At 44.1% G+C, this 18,393-nt stretch overlaps 1 protein-coding gene across 4 annotated transcripts in view; it reads left to right on the forward strand.

Annotated features, from left to right (window-relative positions):
* The first annotated feature begins 1,400 nt into the window (after positions 1-1,400).
* NPR3 (natriuretic peptide receptor 3) overlaps positions 1,401-18,393 on the forward strand; it is a 91,381-nt gene continuing 74,388 nt past the window's right edge. The window contains exons 1-2 of one of the 4 annotated variants that reach the window (XM_055367617.2): positions 1,401-2,207; positions 16,182-16,304. In XM_055367617.2, coding sequence (XP_055223592.1) covers positions 2,087-2,207; positions 16,182-16,304 — 244 coding nt within the window. In that variant the 5' untranslated portion in view covers positions 1,401-2,086. Of the gene's footprint in view, positions 2,208-2,264; positions 3,967-16,181; positions 16,305-18,393 lie in introns of those variants that run through there. The other 3 variants (XM_055367616.2, XM_004058994.5, XM_019013701.4) reach the window with 3 other exon arrangements.

Genomic DNA, 18,393 nt, shown 5'->3' on the forward strand with positions numbered 1-18,393 from the left:
CTCAGAGGATGAAGAGGTATTTAAGTATATCACTTATACTGTTTGGGCCTTAATTCATCTAGAGAGTAAGGGGTGTCAGGCTGGGTGACTTAAGTCTTCTGGCCTGAAGATTTAGAACTACATATTTACACAAACTTTCAGTTGGTTGCAAAAATTCTAACTTGATGGAAAGTAAACAAACCCGTAACACTGAAATCCATACACTTACATTACTTGGTGGTTCTTCCCATAATCTTGTAACTCTTTTCATTTGAAAAGGTTTTTTAAAAACCCTAATTGTTGCTCACTGGAATTCTTAAGGGGTGTTTTGAGCCTCAGCAAAAGCATAACACTGGCTTTTTTTTTTTTTTTTTTTTAATTCATTCCGCTGCTTGGTTTGGGGTCTCTTCCCTTCCGCAGCTTGGTCTTGTTGGTGCTCTTGAGTGTGACAAACTGCAAGTCGAGAGCTCTTGTCCAAAAGCTGCGGAGAGGCTACGGGCACTCACCCTTACTTAAGCGCACTGCCCTGCTGTTGAACTGCAGGCGAGGCTAGGTAGCATCTGGGATGGGACAGGCGTTCACACCGGTGCCACTGAAACCCCAGACTCTCCGCATAAACCCACACCACACACAGCAGAATCATATCGCCACTGGCTGGTGTTCCGCAGACACAGGGCATACCGCAGAGTAATAGGAAACACTGGTTCCTACCACTGTGGCCAGTGGTAGGACTGGGTCTCCGAGGCAGGACCTTTCTTGGAGTCTCGGAACCCCAGCACAGTGCCTGGCAACCAGTTTTGAAATCCATTAAGACCCTTGGAATTCATGATTTAGTTCTTGTTTTGTTGTTGTTCTTTTTTTTTTTTTTAAATCTGTGCTGCCATAAACGCCTGCCCTTCTGCAAATTCAGGAAAGATTTAATTGCTGTGGAGCACTAAATCTCAATTTCCAGTGTGTGTGTATTACCCTGTTTGTGGAATTAAATTTTATATAGATGTCTCTTTTGCTCCTGGTTAGTGGCTCTAATTAAATAAATGGAAATTCACGCAGGAATTAGAAGCTCCTACTTAACAGTGAAGATTTCGGAATCACAGTGCATAATCTGAAATATAAATGACCCAGAAGCTGAAACATTACCCATAATCACATTGACGGTTCCAGAAAGAGCGATAAGGAGAGTGCTGTTAAGGGAGGCGAGCGCTGACGCCAGAAGTTGCCATATCCCCAGAAACCCCAGTTTGCCTTTTCACCGTCGCAAGTGAGAACCAGAGCGCGTTAAGGCCTCGGAGTAAAAAACGCAGCGTCTGGGACTGCGGCACCCGGGTTGAGTCGGGTGCAAGTTTCTGCCGAAAGAGGGCGTCGGTCTGAGACTAAAAGAAATTTGTGGACACGGACGCCTAGCCAAATGAAAGACCATTTTAACACATTTTCAATGTATTTAACTGTGCGGGACTTAATTGTCAGAATTCTCCCGCCCAGTGTAGCCCGTTCACATTGCAAATGGCTTGGCTGCAGTAGGCACAGAAGGTCCAGTTCCATTTTGACCCGCCCCGCCGCGCGGCGGACTCCCGCGATGCTCCTCTGGTCACGGACTTCTCCAGAGCCGCTTCCCTCCGGTCTCCACCGCTGCTGTGGCTATGGCCAGTGGGAGGACTGGGTCTCCAAGGCAGGACCTTTCTTGGAGTCGCGGAACCCCAGCACAGTGCCTCGAGCGCTCCAGAGAAGGAGCGGTTGGATCTTTGAGCACTCAGGTTGGAGGGGAGCGTGTGTCGTACCCGGGGGACCTACCGGGAACGTTTTGGGAAAGACAGTCCCTTTATTTAGGTACCTGGTTTAGCAAACAAAGCCCCGAGGACGCTTTGGGGATGCTTTCCAAGCTTTGTGACACCTCCAGAAGTTCAACCATTCCCTCGCCTTTGGGAGCAACAAGTTTCACTTTCCTGCTCTCAGTGCGCTGACAGAGGGTCCGTGAGCTGGGACACTGTGACCCCGGCACCGCTGCGATTCCAGCGCAAACCTGCGTGGCCCAGCAGGAGGGGGCTGGCGCGGGGCTGAGGAAGGCGGGGTGTAGGTGACGCCCGGGGCAGCCGGGCACACCAGGTCCGCGATGGAGCCATCTGCACTGGGACCTTGGTCCTTGTTCCCTGACCTTGCGCCGAGGGACCAGGAAGGTCAGGTGCTCGCCCCGCGTCGGTGCTTCAGGAAGGAATGTGGCCAGAACGAGAAAGGTGAGAGCAAGCGGCACCTAAGGATTTTTGCACCGAAACCACAATTTCTAGAACCATCCCTTTCCCCCAGTCCTGTTTTTTTTTTTTTTTTGGCACGGTGTGTGTGTGTGTATGTGTGTGTGTGTGTGTGTGTGTGTGCGTGCGCGCGCGCATTTCTCTACTTTAAAGCACGTTTCCTTTTTTGAAGCCAGGAGCTGGAGAGCGTGGCAAGGGAGAGGCGGGGATCGCACAGGCACGCGGCGTGGTGGGGGCTCTTGCCGGTGCAGACGTGGGCGATTTCAGCTTTAAGGAAAAGGCAGAGGGCCTGCGGGGAGTGGTGGTTAGGGACAGGGGCGCGATGGGTAGTGAAGGGGTGCAGGGAGGAGCCCTGATGTAAGAATGTTAATGAGAGACTCCCCCAGCCCAGCCCCCACATCTCCCCACCCCCACCCACCCCACCCGCTGGAAATACAAGCCCGGCCTCGGCGCGCCATGTGTGGTAACACGCTCAGCCGCTGCCACGCTATTTAAACGCGGGCTATGGATCCAGGAACCGGCGCGAATCAATGAGATCAAATGCGAGGGAGATGCACCGTCAATTACAAACACTTGGACAAGTCTAACTTTTTTTTTCTTCTACAAAAACGCTTTCAAAAGCAACCTTAGCAACGCCCAAATAAGAAGCCACCTCTAAGCAAAATAGTATATGTATAAACGGAGGGCGAATATATACAAGTATATATATATGTATATTACAGACGCACAGGTTTACACCCGGTGAACTTTTTCTTTTTCTTTTTCTTTTTTTTTTAAGAAAAACTAGTGACATTGCAGAGAAGGACGCTTCCTCTCTATCTTTTGGCGCATTAGTGAAGGGGGTATTCTATTTTGTTAAAGCGCCCAAGGGGGCGCAGGGACCTTGGAGAGAAGAGTGGGGAGGAAAGAGGAAGGGTGGGTAGGGGGCAGAGGGCGAGTCGGCAGCGGCTAGGGCAAGCTCTTTCTTGCGGCACGATGCCGTCTCTGCTGGTGCTCACTTTCTCCCCGTGCGTACTACTCGGCTGGGCGTTGCTGGCCGGCGGCACCGGTGGCGGTGGCGTTGGCGGCGGCGGCGGTGGCGCGGGCATAGGCGGCGGACGCCAGGAGAGAGAGGCGCTGCCGCCACAGAAGATCGAGGTGCTGGTGTTACTGCCCCAGGATGACTCGTACTTGTTTTCACTCACCCGGGTGCGGCCGGCCATCGAGTATGCTCTGCGCAGCGTGGAGGGCAACGGGACTGGGAGGCGGCTTCTGCCGCCGGGCACTCGCTTCCAGGTGGCTTACGAGGATTCAGACTGTGGTAACCGTGCGCTCTTCAGCTTGGTGGACCGCGTGGCGGCGGCGCGGGGCGCCAAGCCGGACCTTATCCTGGGGCCAGTGTGCGAGTATGCAGCCGCGCCAGTGGCCCGGCTTGCATCGCACTGGGACCTGCCCATGCTGTCGGCTGGGGCGCTGGCCGCTGGCTTCCAGCACAAGGACTCTGAGTACTCGCACCTCACGCGCGTGGCGCCCGCCTACGCCAAGATGGGCGAGATGATGCTCGCCCTGTTCCGCCACCACCACTGGAGCCGCGCTGCATTGGTCTACAGCGACGACAAGCTGGAGCGGAACTGCTACTTCACCCTGGAGGGGGTCCACGAGGTCTTCCAGGAGGAGGGTTTGCACACGTCCATCTACAGTTTCGACGAGACCAAAGACTTGGATCTGGAAGACATCGTGCGCAATATCCAGGACAGTGAGAGAGGTGAGCAGGGGCGCGTCCCGGGCCCCGGGCCCTAACCCAACCGCTCTCCGCGGCTCTCCCTGCACACTCGTCCACTCTGCAGACCCCACTCCCCCCCTGCGGCGCTGAGGTCGGGTGCGCGCGGGCACTCGTTCAGGTATGCGCTGTGTGGCTGCGACAACCTTTGACGACCGCCCATCGCGGTGTACCTAGAGGGTCCCAGGGAGGTGAAGGGGTTGGAGGGGAGGGCGTCTGCAGCTCCTGCGTGCCCAGGTCCAACAGGCGCTGTCAAACATTTGGATGTTTTTTCTTCCCAGTTTCCACTTTGCCAGCGCCGGGCTGGTGATTAGGGGGCGCACTCCCAGTGCCTGGCTCCATCCAGGGTCTGAAGCATCCGAGGCGGAAAGAACTTGTTCCCCTGTCCTTCGCCAGCGTGCGCCCCCACTTAGGCGTCCGCGGACGCCTCGCAGCCAGGCGTCGCCACTTAGCTCGCCCGCCCTTGGGGTTTCTCTGACTGTTGTTTCCACAGACCCCAGGTTTCTTTTAAAGGCTTGTTGAATCACTCTTCTCATTCCTTTCATTTCCCTTCCAGCCCCTTATAAACGAGCTTCTGTGGTTTCCACCAAAAATGCCCCTGTGTGTCTGAATTCTGGCGACACTCACTTCTCCCAGCGTGTTCTGCAACGCAGTCTCTAATGCGCCCAGAGCTAAGCTTTGCGGGAGTGCCTTTTGAAGAAAGGAGCGCTGAACCTTCTTTCCACTTGTCCCCCAAGTTTTCTCCATGGGTCTTTGGGTGTTGGAATAAAACCCAAACTGGACAAAGAGCTCGAGGCTGAGGATGGTGGCTATGGCTTCGGGGAGCGGGTGGACGCGGACGTGTAGTCGCCAGTGTGGCCCATTTTACGGTAGGGTAGAATCTGAGGGAAGGCGGACTGAGATGCCGGCATAGCGCCGATCCCTCCTCCCTCTAGTCAGGGATTAGGAGCACTGCGATGAGGGAATCCCGTCTCTGCTCCCCCTTGGCGCTCACGCGCCTGGAATGTGAGTGGTGCAATCCCGGCAAAGCTCCCCGAGACCCCAGTGCCACGCGGATGAGACCGAAGGGGAGCGGAGTTGAGCCAGGCGCCGGGCTAGTCCACAACTTGGCATGGCCGAGCACCTGGGCGCTGGTCGTAGGGGACGGCGCAACCTGAGGCCGAGGGCCCCAGGAACAGGTGAGAGTGGACAGAGAAGCCATCGATAATGGCGCTGCTGTCACTGCCTTGCCATCTTGGCCACCTCGGACTCACCCTTTAGAGCAAAGAGGCGAGAGGTGTTTGACAGTGGGAATGCATGGCCAAATTTTGAGCTCTGGAACTCCAGGCTGTCTGTGCCGAATTCCTGCCAGCCAAGCAGGCGGGGCGCAGGCTTTGCCGATTATGAAAAAGGGCACGTGTGTCCAACGGCTGCGGACTTGCCACGCCTGCCACGCCTCTGCAAGGAACCCACATCTACACTCCCAAGCCCCAGTCGCCAGGTTACTGCAGCCTCCACGGGGGTGTCTGCGCCCGGGGCTGCTATGGCTCCCGGAACCTGCTTCTCCAGTTCTCGGCTTTCGAGGGCTAAGCGCTAGAAGTCAGAGACTTCTCAAGGCGGGCTGGGGCTGGGGATGTGTCCCCCTACGGGCGAGATCCGCGGCTTGCTGACTCGTCCGTAATGTCACTACCCTGTAGATCCCAATGTCAGCGGCTGCCCCGGCGCACGTGGCCTGGGATACAAAACCACGGGCATGTGTGAGACCAGAGGAGGGCAGATCGCGGCCCCGGGGCCCCTCACCCTCACAGTGGTGGCTGAGGCCTGGGGCTGGGCGGACAGCAGTGCCCTGGTGGGCCTGGGGACTGGTGCGCCCCGGGCTTCTGAGGACTAGGGCTGAAGTCGGCTGTAGGAATTATTTTTTAATTCCAAAAGCCTCATAGACGTTCCGAAGTCTCTTTGCTTTTTTTTTTTTTTTCCAAGTTTGCATTGAGGGGTGAAAGTTTGCTTAACTGACCTGTATATTTTACAAGTGATAAGGTTAGGATTTTACAATTCTTACTCTAAAAAGTATTTCCAACAGTGACCTGGCAGATATTTAGAAATAGGAAACAAAACAGTTTCTCCTCTAATCGTCCTCCAGTCGCCTCTAATCATCCTTCCACCCGAAATTCCTTACACTCAAGAGAAAAAGTTACTTGATAACAAAGCTCTCTTAGGGGACCTTTTAAAAATACATTGAAGTAACACAGTTACTTTACCGTAAGCAGTTAATGTATTAAATAGGGCTTCGGTACATGGTTGCAGTGAAGTTTCTGGCTCAGTCACCGGCTGGGGGATCTTGGACTGCTATGAAATCTCCGTACCTCGAGCTCCTTAGGTAAAGTAGGGGTAGTCAGAGCACCCACGTCTTTGGGAAACTGTGAGGGTTACAGAAGCTAACCCAGGAATGCCTGGGAGCAGTGCCAGAAGAATACGAAGTGCTCAATAAATGTGCGGTTTCATTGTAGTTATTATTTTATATATGATGATAATCACCTTTACCCCAAGGGTGAGGCCATGCCATGGGAAAGAACCCTGGGCTGAGATGCAGATGCCTGTGGATTTGGCTGGCCTCGTTATGTGAGTTTTCTTCTCTGTGAAACAATGTGTGGGGTGAGAATCAGGCCTTTTCAAACTGATATTCTCACCCAAGTGTGAAAATGCAACTGACAGTATTTTTGCTTTTGAAAATTCCCTATTAAGTATTATGAATTGAAGTAGAGAGAGTTCCTCCCTCTTTTGGTGAGAACATTGGTATTACTTTTTTTTTGGACTTAAGTTTCTCTTTAAAACCAAATCACAAATGTTTGAACAAGTAAAAAACTGACCGTGCCAGCATCTCAAATAATAATGCGACTAAAATTTCACATGGCATACTGTAGAAAGAAAAACTAAGGGGCATCAATTATTCCTTCATTTTAAGGATTTACCATCTAAGTCAATAATTTAAAATCTTTTTTTTTCCTGTCATGTCTTTCGCTAATGCCACTAAAATAAACAGACCTGAGCATATATTATTTTTAAAAACAATTATCTTTATTTAAAATAGATTCACTTACACAGCCAGCTACTGCCCTCAATATTCCACACACTTAACAATAAATTTAGTTTTAAAAAGACAGGCTTAGAAATAATTTTTTCAAGCAATACAAGCCAGTAGTTGTTTTGTCGATGCACTTTATATGATGCAGAACTAGAAGTATCCTAATGCAAATGTTTTTATGTGAAGAACTGTAGTTTTATCCTTTTAGTTACTAGTATGTCATTAATCTGGGCCTGCATAATGACTGTACAACATTATACAGTCTGTAGAGATAGAGATAACAGTATTTAATCAATACAAGAATCATTTATTTTTAGAATTAGTCTGGGGTAAATGACCAAGTGGTCAATCAGCAGCATTTTTAAGGAAAGAACCCATGATAAGTGTAAAATAACTAACACAGCAGGGGAAAAAAGGAGCTTTGTAGGCTGCAGTGTGGAAACTCTAAAGGCCTTTGGAGTAGATGGAGCTTTATGAACAACAGAAATAAAGATGCAATCTCCATTTTGCAAACAATATCCATTGCTATGGAGTGTAGAAACAGCCAGAGAGAAATCTTTTTTGAAAAAAGTTAGATTTACTTTTTACTAAAATTTAGTTCTACAGCTATAGAAAGTGAGAAAACTACACAAGGTTTATGAGGAGAAAAAGTTTCCTGTCTCCTACTCTCCATTTTTCACTCTCAATTCTTGTTAGCTCTTCCTGTAAGTATTGGCCTTCATATCTCTTAATAACATGCTACTTTTTTTTTTTCAGTTTTAGGTCTTATCTGTTGGAATCCCAGTGGAAGAAAATTCTCTTCTTGATCATTCTACTGCCTGTTAACCACACATGCAAGCTTTCTTTCCAGTCATCTTTCCAATATGGTTGTGCCAAAATTTTTCTCAGTAGGCTGAGGCAGGAGGATTACTTGAGTCCAAGAGTTTGAGGCTATGGATTGCCCTATTTGAATAGCCACTTCATTCCAGCCTGGGCAACATAGCTAGACCCCATCTCTTACACAATATTTTTTAGTTAGTTCAGTCTTCAGTATAAATATTATCATTACTTTCTAAATGATATTTAAGGTTAAGTCACATAGGCTTCTATGTTGACATTTCCTTTTTTTCCCCTACCTATTTTCCTTGGAGTTAAAACAGTCTGTTTTTGTTTATTTGCTTAATTTCCTATGGATTTATAATTAAATAATCTTCTAATTCTTTATTTTAAATCTCCTGAGTGCTTTTTTATTATTATACTTTAAGTTCTAGGGTACATGTGCACCACGTGCAGGTTTGATACATAGGTATACATGTGCCATGTTGGTTTGCTGCAAACATCAAGTCATCATTTACATTGGGTATTTCTCCTAATGCTATCCCTCCCCCAATCCCCCCACCCCCCACCCCCTGACAGGCCCCGGTGTGTGATGTTTCCCGCCCTGTGTCCAAGTGATCTCATTGTTCAGTTCCCACCTATGAGTGAGAACATGTGGTGTTTGGTTTTCTGTCCTTGCGATAGTTTGCTGAGAATGATGGTTTCCAGCTTCATCCATTTCCCTGCAAAGGACATGAACTCAGCCTTTTTGTGGCTGCATAGTATTCCATGATGTATATGTGCCACATTTTCTTAATCCAGTCTGTCACTGATGGACATTTGAATTGGTTCCAAGTCTTTGCTATTGTGAATAGTGCCGCAATAAATATACGTGTGCATGTGTCTTTATAGTAGCATGATTTATAATCCTTTGGGTATATACCCAGTAATGGGATTGCTGGGTCAAATGAGAATTCTAGTTCTAGATCCTTGAGGAATTGCCACACTGTCTTCCACAATGGTTGAACTAATTTACACTCCCACCAACAGTGTAAAAGTGTTCCTATTTCTCCACATCCTCTCCAGCATCTGTTGTTTCCTGCCTTTTTAATGATTGCCATTCTAACTGGCATGAGATGGTATCTCATTGTGTTTTTGATTTGCATTTCTCTGATGACCAGTGAAGATGAGCATTTTTTCATGTGTCTGTTGGCTGCATAAATGTCTTCCTTTGAGAAGTGTCTGTTCATATCCTTTGCCCACTTTCTGATGGGATTGCTTGTTTTTTTCTTGCAAATTTGTTTGAGTTATTTGTAGATTCTGGATATTAACCCTTTGTCAGATGGGTAGATTGCAAAAATTTTCTCCCATTCTCTAGGTTGCCTGTTCACTCTGATGGTAGTTTCTTTTGCTGTGCAGAAGCTCTTTAGTTTAATTAGATCCCATTTATCTATTTTGGCTTTTGTTGCCATTGCCTTTGGTGTTTCAGTCATGAAGTCCTTGCCCATGCCTATGTCCTGAAAGGTATTGCCTAAGTTTTATTCTACGGTTTTTATGGTTTTAGGTTTAACATTTAAGTCTTTAATCCATCTTGAATTAATTTTTGTATAAAGTGTAAGAAAGGGATCCAGTTTCAGCTTTCTACTTATGGCTAGTCAATTTTCCCAGCACCATTTATTAACTAGGGAATTCTTTCCCCATTTCTTGTTTTGTCAGATGGTTGTAGATGTGTGGCATTGTTTCTGAGGCCTCTGTTCTGTTCCATTGGTCTATATATTTGTTTTGGTACTGGTGCCATGCTGTTTTGGTTACTGTAGCCTTGTAGTATAGTTTGAAGTCAGGTAGCGTGATGCCTATAGCTTTGTTCTTTATGCTTAGGATTGTCTTGGCAATGCCAGCTCTTTTTTGGTTCCATATGAACTTTAAAGTAGTTTTTTCCAATTCTGTGAAGAAAGTCATTGGTAGCTTGATGGGGATGGCATTGAATCTATAAATTACTTTGGGCAATATGGCCATTTTCATGATATTGATTCTTCCTATCCATGAGCATGGGATATTCTTTCATTTGTTTGTGTCCTATTTTATTTTATTTTATTTTCATTGAGCAGTGGTTTGTAGTTGTTGAAGAGGTCCTTTATATCCCTTGTAAGTTGGATTCCTAGGTATTTTATTCTCTTTGTAGCAATTGTGAATGGGAGTTCACTCATGATTTGGCTCTCTGTTTGTCTGTTAATGTTGTATAGGAATGCTTGTGATTTTTGCACATTGATTTTGTATCCTGAGACTTTGCTGAAGTTGCTTATCAGCTTAAGGAGATTTTGGGCTGAGACAATGGGGTTTTCTAAATATACAATCATGTCATCTGCAAACAGGGACAATTTGACTTCCTCATTTCCTAATTGAATACCCTTTATTTCTTTCTCCTGCCTGATTGCCCCGGCCAGAAATTCCAACACTATGTTGAATAGGAGTGGTGAGAGAGGGCATCCTTGTCTTGTGCCAGTTTTCAAAGGGAAAAACTGCTTCCAGTTTTTGCCCATTCAGTATGCTATTGGCTATGGGTTTGTCATAAATAGCTCTTAGTATTTTGAGATACATTCCATCAATACCTAGCTTATTGAGAGTTTTTAGCATGAAGGGCTGTTGAATTTTATCGAAGGCCTTTTCTGCATCTATTGAGATAATCATGCGGTTTTTGTTGTTGGTTCTGTTTATGTGATCAATTACATTTATTGATTTGCGTATGTTGAACCTGCCTTGCATCCCAGTTATTTTCTAGGTATTTTGCACAATTGCCACTCTGGGTTCTTCAACATCCTCCTGGGACTTCCATCACCTCTCTGTTGAGCTAGATCCCTGTGTGTTTCTCTTTTTTGATTATATTTTTGTTTTGTTGGAGCACATCCTCCAAGAGCTTTCTGAGAAAGGATGAATAAGGCCTAAATTTTGAGAGGTTTTGTGATTGAAAAATTTTCATCATACCTTTACACATAGTTATAGTATTCTAGGTTGGAAATAATTTTCCCTTGAAATGTGACAGTATTGCTTTACTGTCTTCTAAATTCTAACATTGCTATTAGAAAGCTGGAATCAGTTTGGATTCTGAACTTATAGTTCATTGCTTTGCTTTCCTGGAAATTTTTAGAATCTTCTCCTCTTCCTTGTGTACTCAATAGGCCTCTTTTATCCAGAAACTCATATCTTTTAATTCTGGGAATACTTCTTAAGTTATTTCTGTGATAATTGTATCCTTTTCATTTTCTCTATTTCCTATTTCTAGGTTTCTTTCTTATTTGGATGCTAGACCTCTTGGATTGATCTTCTACTTTTCTTACCTTCTATTTACCACCTATGTTGTTGTTGTTGTTGTTGTTTTTTTTTGTAGTTCATCTTGTTTGGATATTTCCTTGGCCACTTTTAAAGTTACTGTTGAGTTTTTCATTTTTCGTATCACATTTTCAGTGTGCAGGACATGGCATACTCTGCTTTGCTTCCATGCAGTGATATCCCTCTTTTCCTTCTAAATTTGTAATTAACTGGAAGATGGGTACAGTAACCAGATGGAGAATATGAATATATCCTTATTATTGATAAAAGCAGTTGAACATGGATTTAGATCTATTTCCAAAAGGGCCTGCTTGCTATTACTTCTTCCCAGAATTAGGCAGGAATATCTATTAAATCACATATAGTGCCATTTAGCTGCAAATCTCCCCTGTTAACTCTTGACCATGTGACAAAAGAAGCCCATGATGTGTGCTTTCTGCAAACAGCCACAACCCAAAGAAGACGGAAGAAAAGACTGAGCCAGCATACTCAGTTTTAGGCTCAACAATCAGACATTTCACTTCTTTTCCTCTTGTTGGGGGTGAGGGGAGTGTAAATGAAAGCACATTGAGAGATAAGAAATGTTAGCACATTAGAGGTTTCTCCCAATGAGAACTTGAGATTTTGGAAATAAGTATCCCCCCAATTCAGGGATACTACCTGGAATGTTTTTGATTCTCCGAATTGACTTCTATAGCTACCTCTTTGCATTTATCTCTGCTGTTCTTAGAGTGATTGCAAGAACATGATGCAATAGTGAGAAGCCATTTACAGAAGTCATTGTGGTAACCAGATGATGGAGGGTGGCATGGAACATTGAAAGTTCTTTGGCAAGGAGGAGGAAATAGAGTAGAATGAAGAAAAGTCTATACATAAAGTTACAGTTACACCATCATTCCCTCTTTTAGAATTTTAACAATGTGACCCAAAATTAATATTTATGTATTAACTATACTGAGATACAACAAAAACTGCCTTAATTAACCTCCACTTATGCAGGTCGCAGGATTAGCTGATGTCCTCTGTTCTCTATAAATCTTATCACCTGTTGGTAGGTGCTGGCAGCTAGTATAGTTCTCCTGAATATGCTGCACACTTCTCATACTTCTTCATATACTTTCTAAGAGTTGTCCACAAATCTGTTGATGCAGGTTGTGCTTATTATGATAAATATGTAATTTAATTAGTTATTATATAAATTGATGAAACATAAGCAGGAAAAGAAAGTTATTTTTACTAAAACTATTCTAAACCTTTTGATTGTATAAAGGCAAGTTACTAAAAATACTTGCTGTTCAATTAGGCATGAGTGAGACAACCCTAAGAGATTGGGGAGCATCATAAAAATCTAGGATCATGCATTCTGACTACTTTACAACTGTCATTAGGTGCTTGCTCCAGTTTGAACTGAAACTGGATGATAATGTGCATTATGGGTTTGGTTTATTCAAGAAAGACAATGCTCTGCTCATGAACTTGGAAATTAGGGCTTCCTTCTGAATCTTAAATCACATGGCCAACACAAAATGGATAAGATCTAAAATAATCAAAATCTGCTTAGATAGACACAGTGCCACTCTATGTCTCTTTTGCTCAGTCTAAGTGGCTACTAACATTTACAGAAAGAAGGTAGGCTGGGCGTGGTGGCTCATGCCTGTAATCTCAGCACTTTGGGAGGCCCAAGGTGGGCCGATCACTTAGCCTGGCCAACGTGACAAAACTCTATCTATACAAAAAGAACGAAAATTAGCCGGGTGTGGTAACAGGCACCTGTAGTCTCAGTTACTTGGGAGGTACTGAGGTGGGAGGATCGCTTGAGCCCAGGAGATGGAGGTTGCAGTGAGCTAAGACTGAGCCACTGCACTCTTGTCTGGGTGACAGAGTGAGAGTCTGTCTCCAAACAAATGAACCAGCAAACAAAATAACAACAGAAAAGAAAACAAAGAATGTGTCCATCAGAAGGACTTGGTGGTGGTGGGGTATGTCTTAGTTTGTTTTCTGTTGCTATGACAAAATACCACAGACTGCATAATTTGTAAAGAAAAGAAGTTTATTTAGCTTATGGTTCTAGAGGCTAGGAAGTCCAAGAGCATGGTGCTGGCATCTTGTGAGGACCTTCTTGCTGTGTCATAACACTATGAAGGGCATCACATGGTGAGAGAGCAAATGTGTGCCAGCTCAGGTCTCTCTTCCTCTTCTTCTAAACTGCCAGTCCCATCTTAGGGGACCCAACCTGATGACCTTATCTAATCATAAGTATCTACCAAAGGCCCCATCTCCAAATACCACCAACAAATGATTTTGAGCATTAAGTTTCCAACACATGAAATCTGGGGGACACAACCAAACCATAGCAGGAAGAGAGAAAAGGAGATGGGCCACGAATGTAAAAATAGAAAAAAAAAGTGCCACAGAAGCCAATGTTTAGGGAAACTTCAGGCAAAGTTTAGGAAAGCTTGTCCTCTGGTCCTTGCACCCTGCCTGTTTGGTCCTGGACCAGATATATCTCTTAGATGGATGCCTAGGGTCATCAAGTTCTGGTGCCTTTGACATCTGAATCCTCTACTGGCCTCCCTGATTCTGATTTCATCCTTACTTGCATCCTACTGCTTATAATTTGTCTCTCCAGTTAGCATGCTCAGGTACAGGGCATGTTGACACAAATATATTCATAACCATCCTGGACTTCATTGAATTTAAACAGTATGCATTTCAGATTACCTATACATATCTGAGTTAGGTTACTGGAAACTTGCCCCTAAGCAATGACTCTATTCTCTATATGTTGACAGAATCAGGTTCTGCATCTTGGGACTGAGAGCCAGACCCTGGACTATGATCACTTGATCGAAAAATGATGAGGGCTGCTTGGTGGCCAGTCAGCCAGAACTTCCTGGAACCTCCTGGAGACATCCACTCTTGGAATCCACATTCTTCAAACTTGTCCAGCCTCAGTCCCTTGTTGAATGTTTTATGGGACACCTTGGCTCTTTGTTCATTTAAGAGGCTAGAATCAAATCAGAGGTAAAACAAGGGTCTAAGTCATAACAAATAATTAGGAGTTTCTTTGAAAACTTTCTTACTGAGGCATCTTGGAACAGATTATTTATTCCAAATGTATACCTATACTTTCAGGCAGAAGCAACACCTACTCCCACAGTTGTAGATCTTTAATATTTGTATTGTTTTAAAAACTTTTTCTCTAGAGCTTTTATGCTGTACACCGAGCCCTTTTGGGGTATGAAATGTCAGAGTCATGATCTAACACTGAATTAACGTGCGCAGTAAACTAAATATCAACAAGAACCCAACCTCCATGCAGGTTGCCAAGGCCGCTTTGGCATAGCCTGAAGTTTGTTTTATGTCTTTCAGCGCCCATGCTTTTACAAAGAACATACACATCTTGGAGGGCTGGCATGCATCATGATAATGTGGTTTATAGCACCCAGGTCTCCCCAGGTCTCTCTGCACAGTATGTGTGCAGCAAAACACAGTGGTACCGGTCATGGAGACCTGGGTCTATCAACAGGGATCAAATAGACTGGGTAATGGTCAAGCCCTACTTCATTCTAGGCTGTGTAGCCCTTATGTGGTAGGCAACAATATCCAATTCGAGAGGCTTTCGAGTTGTGTGAAGCCTCTTGAATCCAACAGTGTGGATATAAACTGAGAGAACATGAGAGAGATACCTGGAATCTTACAAACGATTTCTTACGTATGTTGAGACAACCTGAAAATAATGTTTTAAAATTCAAACAGCAGGAAGCTTGTAGCACCCTCTGAATCCTCTGATTTGCTAAGTGAATGTTCTCTCTAAAATCATTAAGTTTGCTTTTTCAGGACAATGCATTTACCATGCTATTAAGTATAAAAAGCAGTTGACAGTTTTCACTATCTTATATCGGGCAAATCTGGTGATTTATTTGATGCAGTTTTTTTTTAAAAGAACTTTATTTTGAAATAATCTTGCACTTTTGGAAAAGATGTAAGAAAGTATAAAGAACTGGTCTGTAAAAGCTTCATTTAAAGTTTCATCAAAAGATGTAAGAAAGTATAAAGAACTGGTCTGTAAAAGCTTAATTTAGAGTTTCATCAATTGTTAATATTTTGATTATTTCACATTTGATTTATGATTTCAAGTATCTCCCAGTCCCTCTCTCCTCTTCTCCCCTCTTCTCCCCTCCTCTAGCCTCCTCTCCTCTCCCCTCCCCTCCCTTCCTTTCTTCTCCTCTTTTCTACCCATCTACCTATCATCTATCTATCTATCAATCAATATATGTGTACATATACATACACACACAGATAATACTTGTTATGAACCATTTGAAAGTACAGAATCATGCTTATTTACCCCTAAACATTCAACTGTGTACTTCCTAAGAACAAGAATGTTTACTTACATAACCACAGCATAATTATGAAAAGTAAGAACTTTAACACAAACAGAATTCTATTATCTAGTGTATGGAACTTATTCAAATTTCACCAGTCATCTTCATAATGCCCTTTATAGCAAAACACTTATGTATATATGTATGTATTTATTTTAAGGTCCAGAATCCAATCCAGCATCAAACATTGCAGTCAGTTGCCTATTCCTTTAAGCCTTGTTCAGTCTAGAATGTCTCTTCAGCCTGTCTTTGTTGTTCATAAAATTGACCATTTTAAAGAGCATAGGCCGATTTTCTACAGACCATCCCCCAAGTTGGGTTTGTGGCTGCCACCTTCTGATTAGATGTAGGCTGCCTATCTGGACATTTTTGGTCCTTAAAGTGTTATTCCAGGTGTCTCATGAGTCTGTGTTCCCATGGTTGGTGATGTTGGCTTCCATCTCTTGGTTATGGAGGCGTCTGCTAGGTTCCTCCATGGTCCATTTGTAGTTAACAAGTGATTGTGAGGAGATACTTCAGGACCATATAAGTATCCCGTTCCTTGTCAGATGTCCCTTACTGGTGTCAGCATGCTCGAAGTGCTCTGCAAAGGGGTGCCTCATGTGTGTTGTTTGTTCCTCCCCTAGTGGTGATCATGTGTGCAAGCAGTGACACCATCCGGAGCATCATGCTGGCGGCGCACAGGCATGGCATGACCAGTGGAGACTACGCCTTCTTCAACATTGAGCTCTTCAACAGCTCTTCCTATGGTAACTCTGCTTCCACTTTCCCCTCCTCTGCTAGGGTTCCAAGAGAGGTAGTCAGATGCCCATGAATGGTGGGTTGGATAAATAATATGTGGTACATAAACACCACGGAATACTATGCAGCTTTATAAAAGAATGGAGTCATGTCCTTTGCAACAACATTAATGGAGCTGGAGGCCATGATCCAAACAAATTAATGCAGGAACAGAAAATCAAACACTGCATGCTCTCACTTATAAGTGGGAGCTAAACATTGAGCAAGCACGGACATAAACATGGGAACAATAGACACTGGGGACTTCTGGGGGTGGTGGGGGTGGGTTAAAAAACCCTGTTGGGTCCTACGTTCACCACCTGGGTGATGGGATCCATACTCCAAACCCCAGCATCACGCAATATTCCCATGTAACAAATCTGCACATGTACCCCTTGGATCTAGAGTAAAAGTTAAAATAAAAAACAAGAGGGTTGTGAGAAAGATTCAGAAATTTGAATTATGTCCATAAATGTGATTTCCATAAATGCAATTTTGGAAATTTGTGACTCTGAACACTCCTACAGCTTCTCAAAAATTTCTTGAATTTGCTTCATCTCCAACAATTCAATTAGAGCAAAAAGATACCATGTACCTATGATGTCAAGACATCTGTCTGGGTATGAGCGTAGCCCACTCCTGCACTCCAATGGTCATAAATCCAGGCCCCAAAGACCTCTTGTCCAGTGCTTTTCCAACTGCACATTGCTATCATCATGATACCATCATGATCAGAATAATTTCAGTGAGATTTGGGCAGAATTTTTAATAGAATGGAATAGACTAGAACATAACACTACTGAATAGGTAAAGGTGTGTCACACTTAGCCTGTGTATTGTTTTAGAAAGCTTTTACTTTAGTAATATTATTGCACATTTGTGTGTATATGTGCATGTTACACCTATGTTTACAGTGGGTCACAGTGTGAAATAAAATAACTGTTACTGCAAATTGAGGTACAAATCATTTGAAAGCCACTGCTCCCAGTCCCCTCTTTCTTCCAGATTACTGCACCTTAAACCTCTCCTATACAGAAGTTGTGAACCACCAATGTATAGAGTTGAAAGCATTTAATTCCCTATAATGAATCTGGGGAAGTTTGCAGGGTTCCTGTCATGGAGGGTGTTTAAGGAGATCATAAAGATAACAGGTACAAGACATTTCTCCCCCAAATGTGGTTAGGGCTCTCTCTGAAGCAGACAGCATCGGGCTACAGAACATTTTCTCAAACGCTGCATGCTGGCTGCTCAGAGCGGAGCAGTTGTAGGGGAAGTGTAAGTGTGTATATCACAAATGGCATGTTTATACTGAGCTTCACTTCCCAGTTCTTGCTGATGAGATATAGTTGGACAGGATCTAAACCTTAAAACATACTCCCCGGTTTCCTGCCCTGATATCCTGGCTTACTGGAGCAGTACATCACTGTGCATATACAGATAATAAAACACGCTTATCATGGAGATAAAGAAAAGTTGATGAAACAAAAGTAGCCACTGCTTCCTGTAGTGGATAAAATTAGAGATTTGAGGCTTGCAAGATAAACACCCTAGTTTGCCCTCCTTCCTGCCATGATGGTCTTTTCCCCTCTGTTTTACACAAGCGGAGTGGTGCTTTCACTTCTTCACTCAAGATCAGAATGTAGTTTTACTATGGGCTGCAGGGTTGAGTTCATTGAAATAGTGGTAGAAACTGGTGAAAATGAAAAACATGTATGCTGAGTTTTGCAAGTTGGCAACTACAAATACAGAATTTAGAGGCAGTGCATATGAATTTAGAAGCATTAGGTCTGGCAAGTACCTGATACAAATGTTAGGTACTAGAATTCCTCTTATCCACAGATAAAGCTTTTATTACTTTTCCCTGTTAATTACAATACATGAGTATTGCAGACAATTTAGAAAACATAGAAAAGCACAGGAAAGAAACAAGTTACCATAATTCTGCCACGCAGACAAAAGTACGTTGATAATTTTTAGAAGTATGTACATCCTGCCTATTTTATAAATACATGTTTTACAAAAATATTCTTCAATATATTGATCACACTATTTATGGTA

This window comes from Gorilla gorilla, chromosome 19, assembly GCF_029281585.2.
Source record: "Gorilla gorilla gorilla isolate KB3781 chromosome 19, NHGRI_mGorGor1-v2.1_pri, whole genome shotgun sequence".
NCBI lineage: Eukaryota > Metazoa > Chordata > Mammalia > Primates > Hominidae > Gorilla > Gorilla gorilla.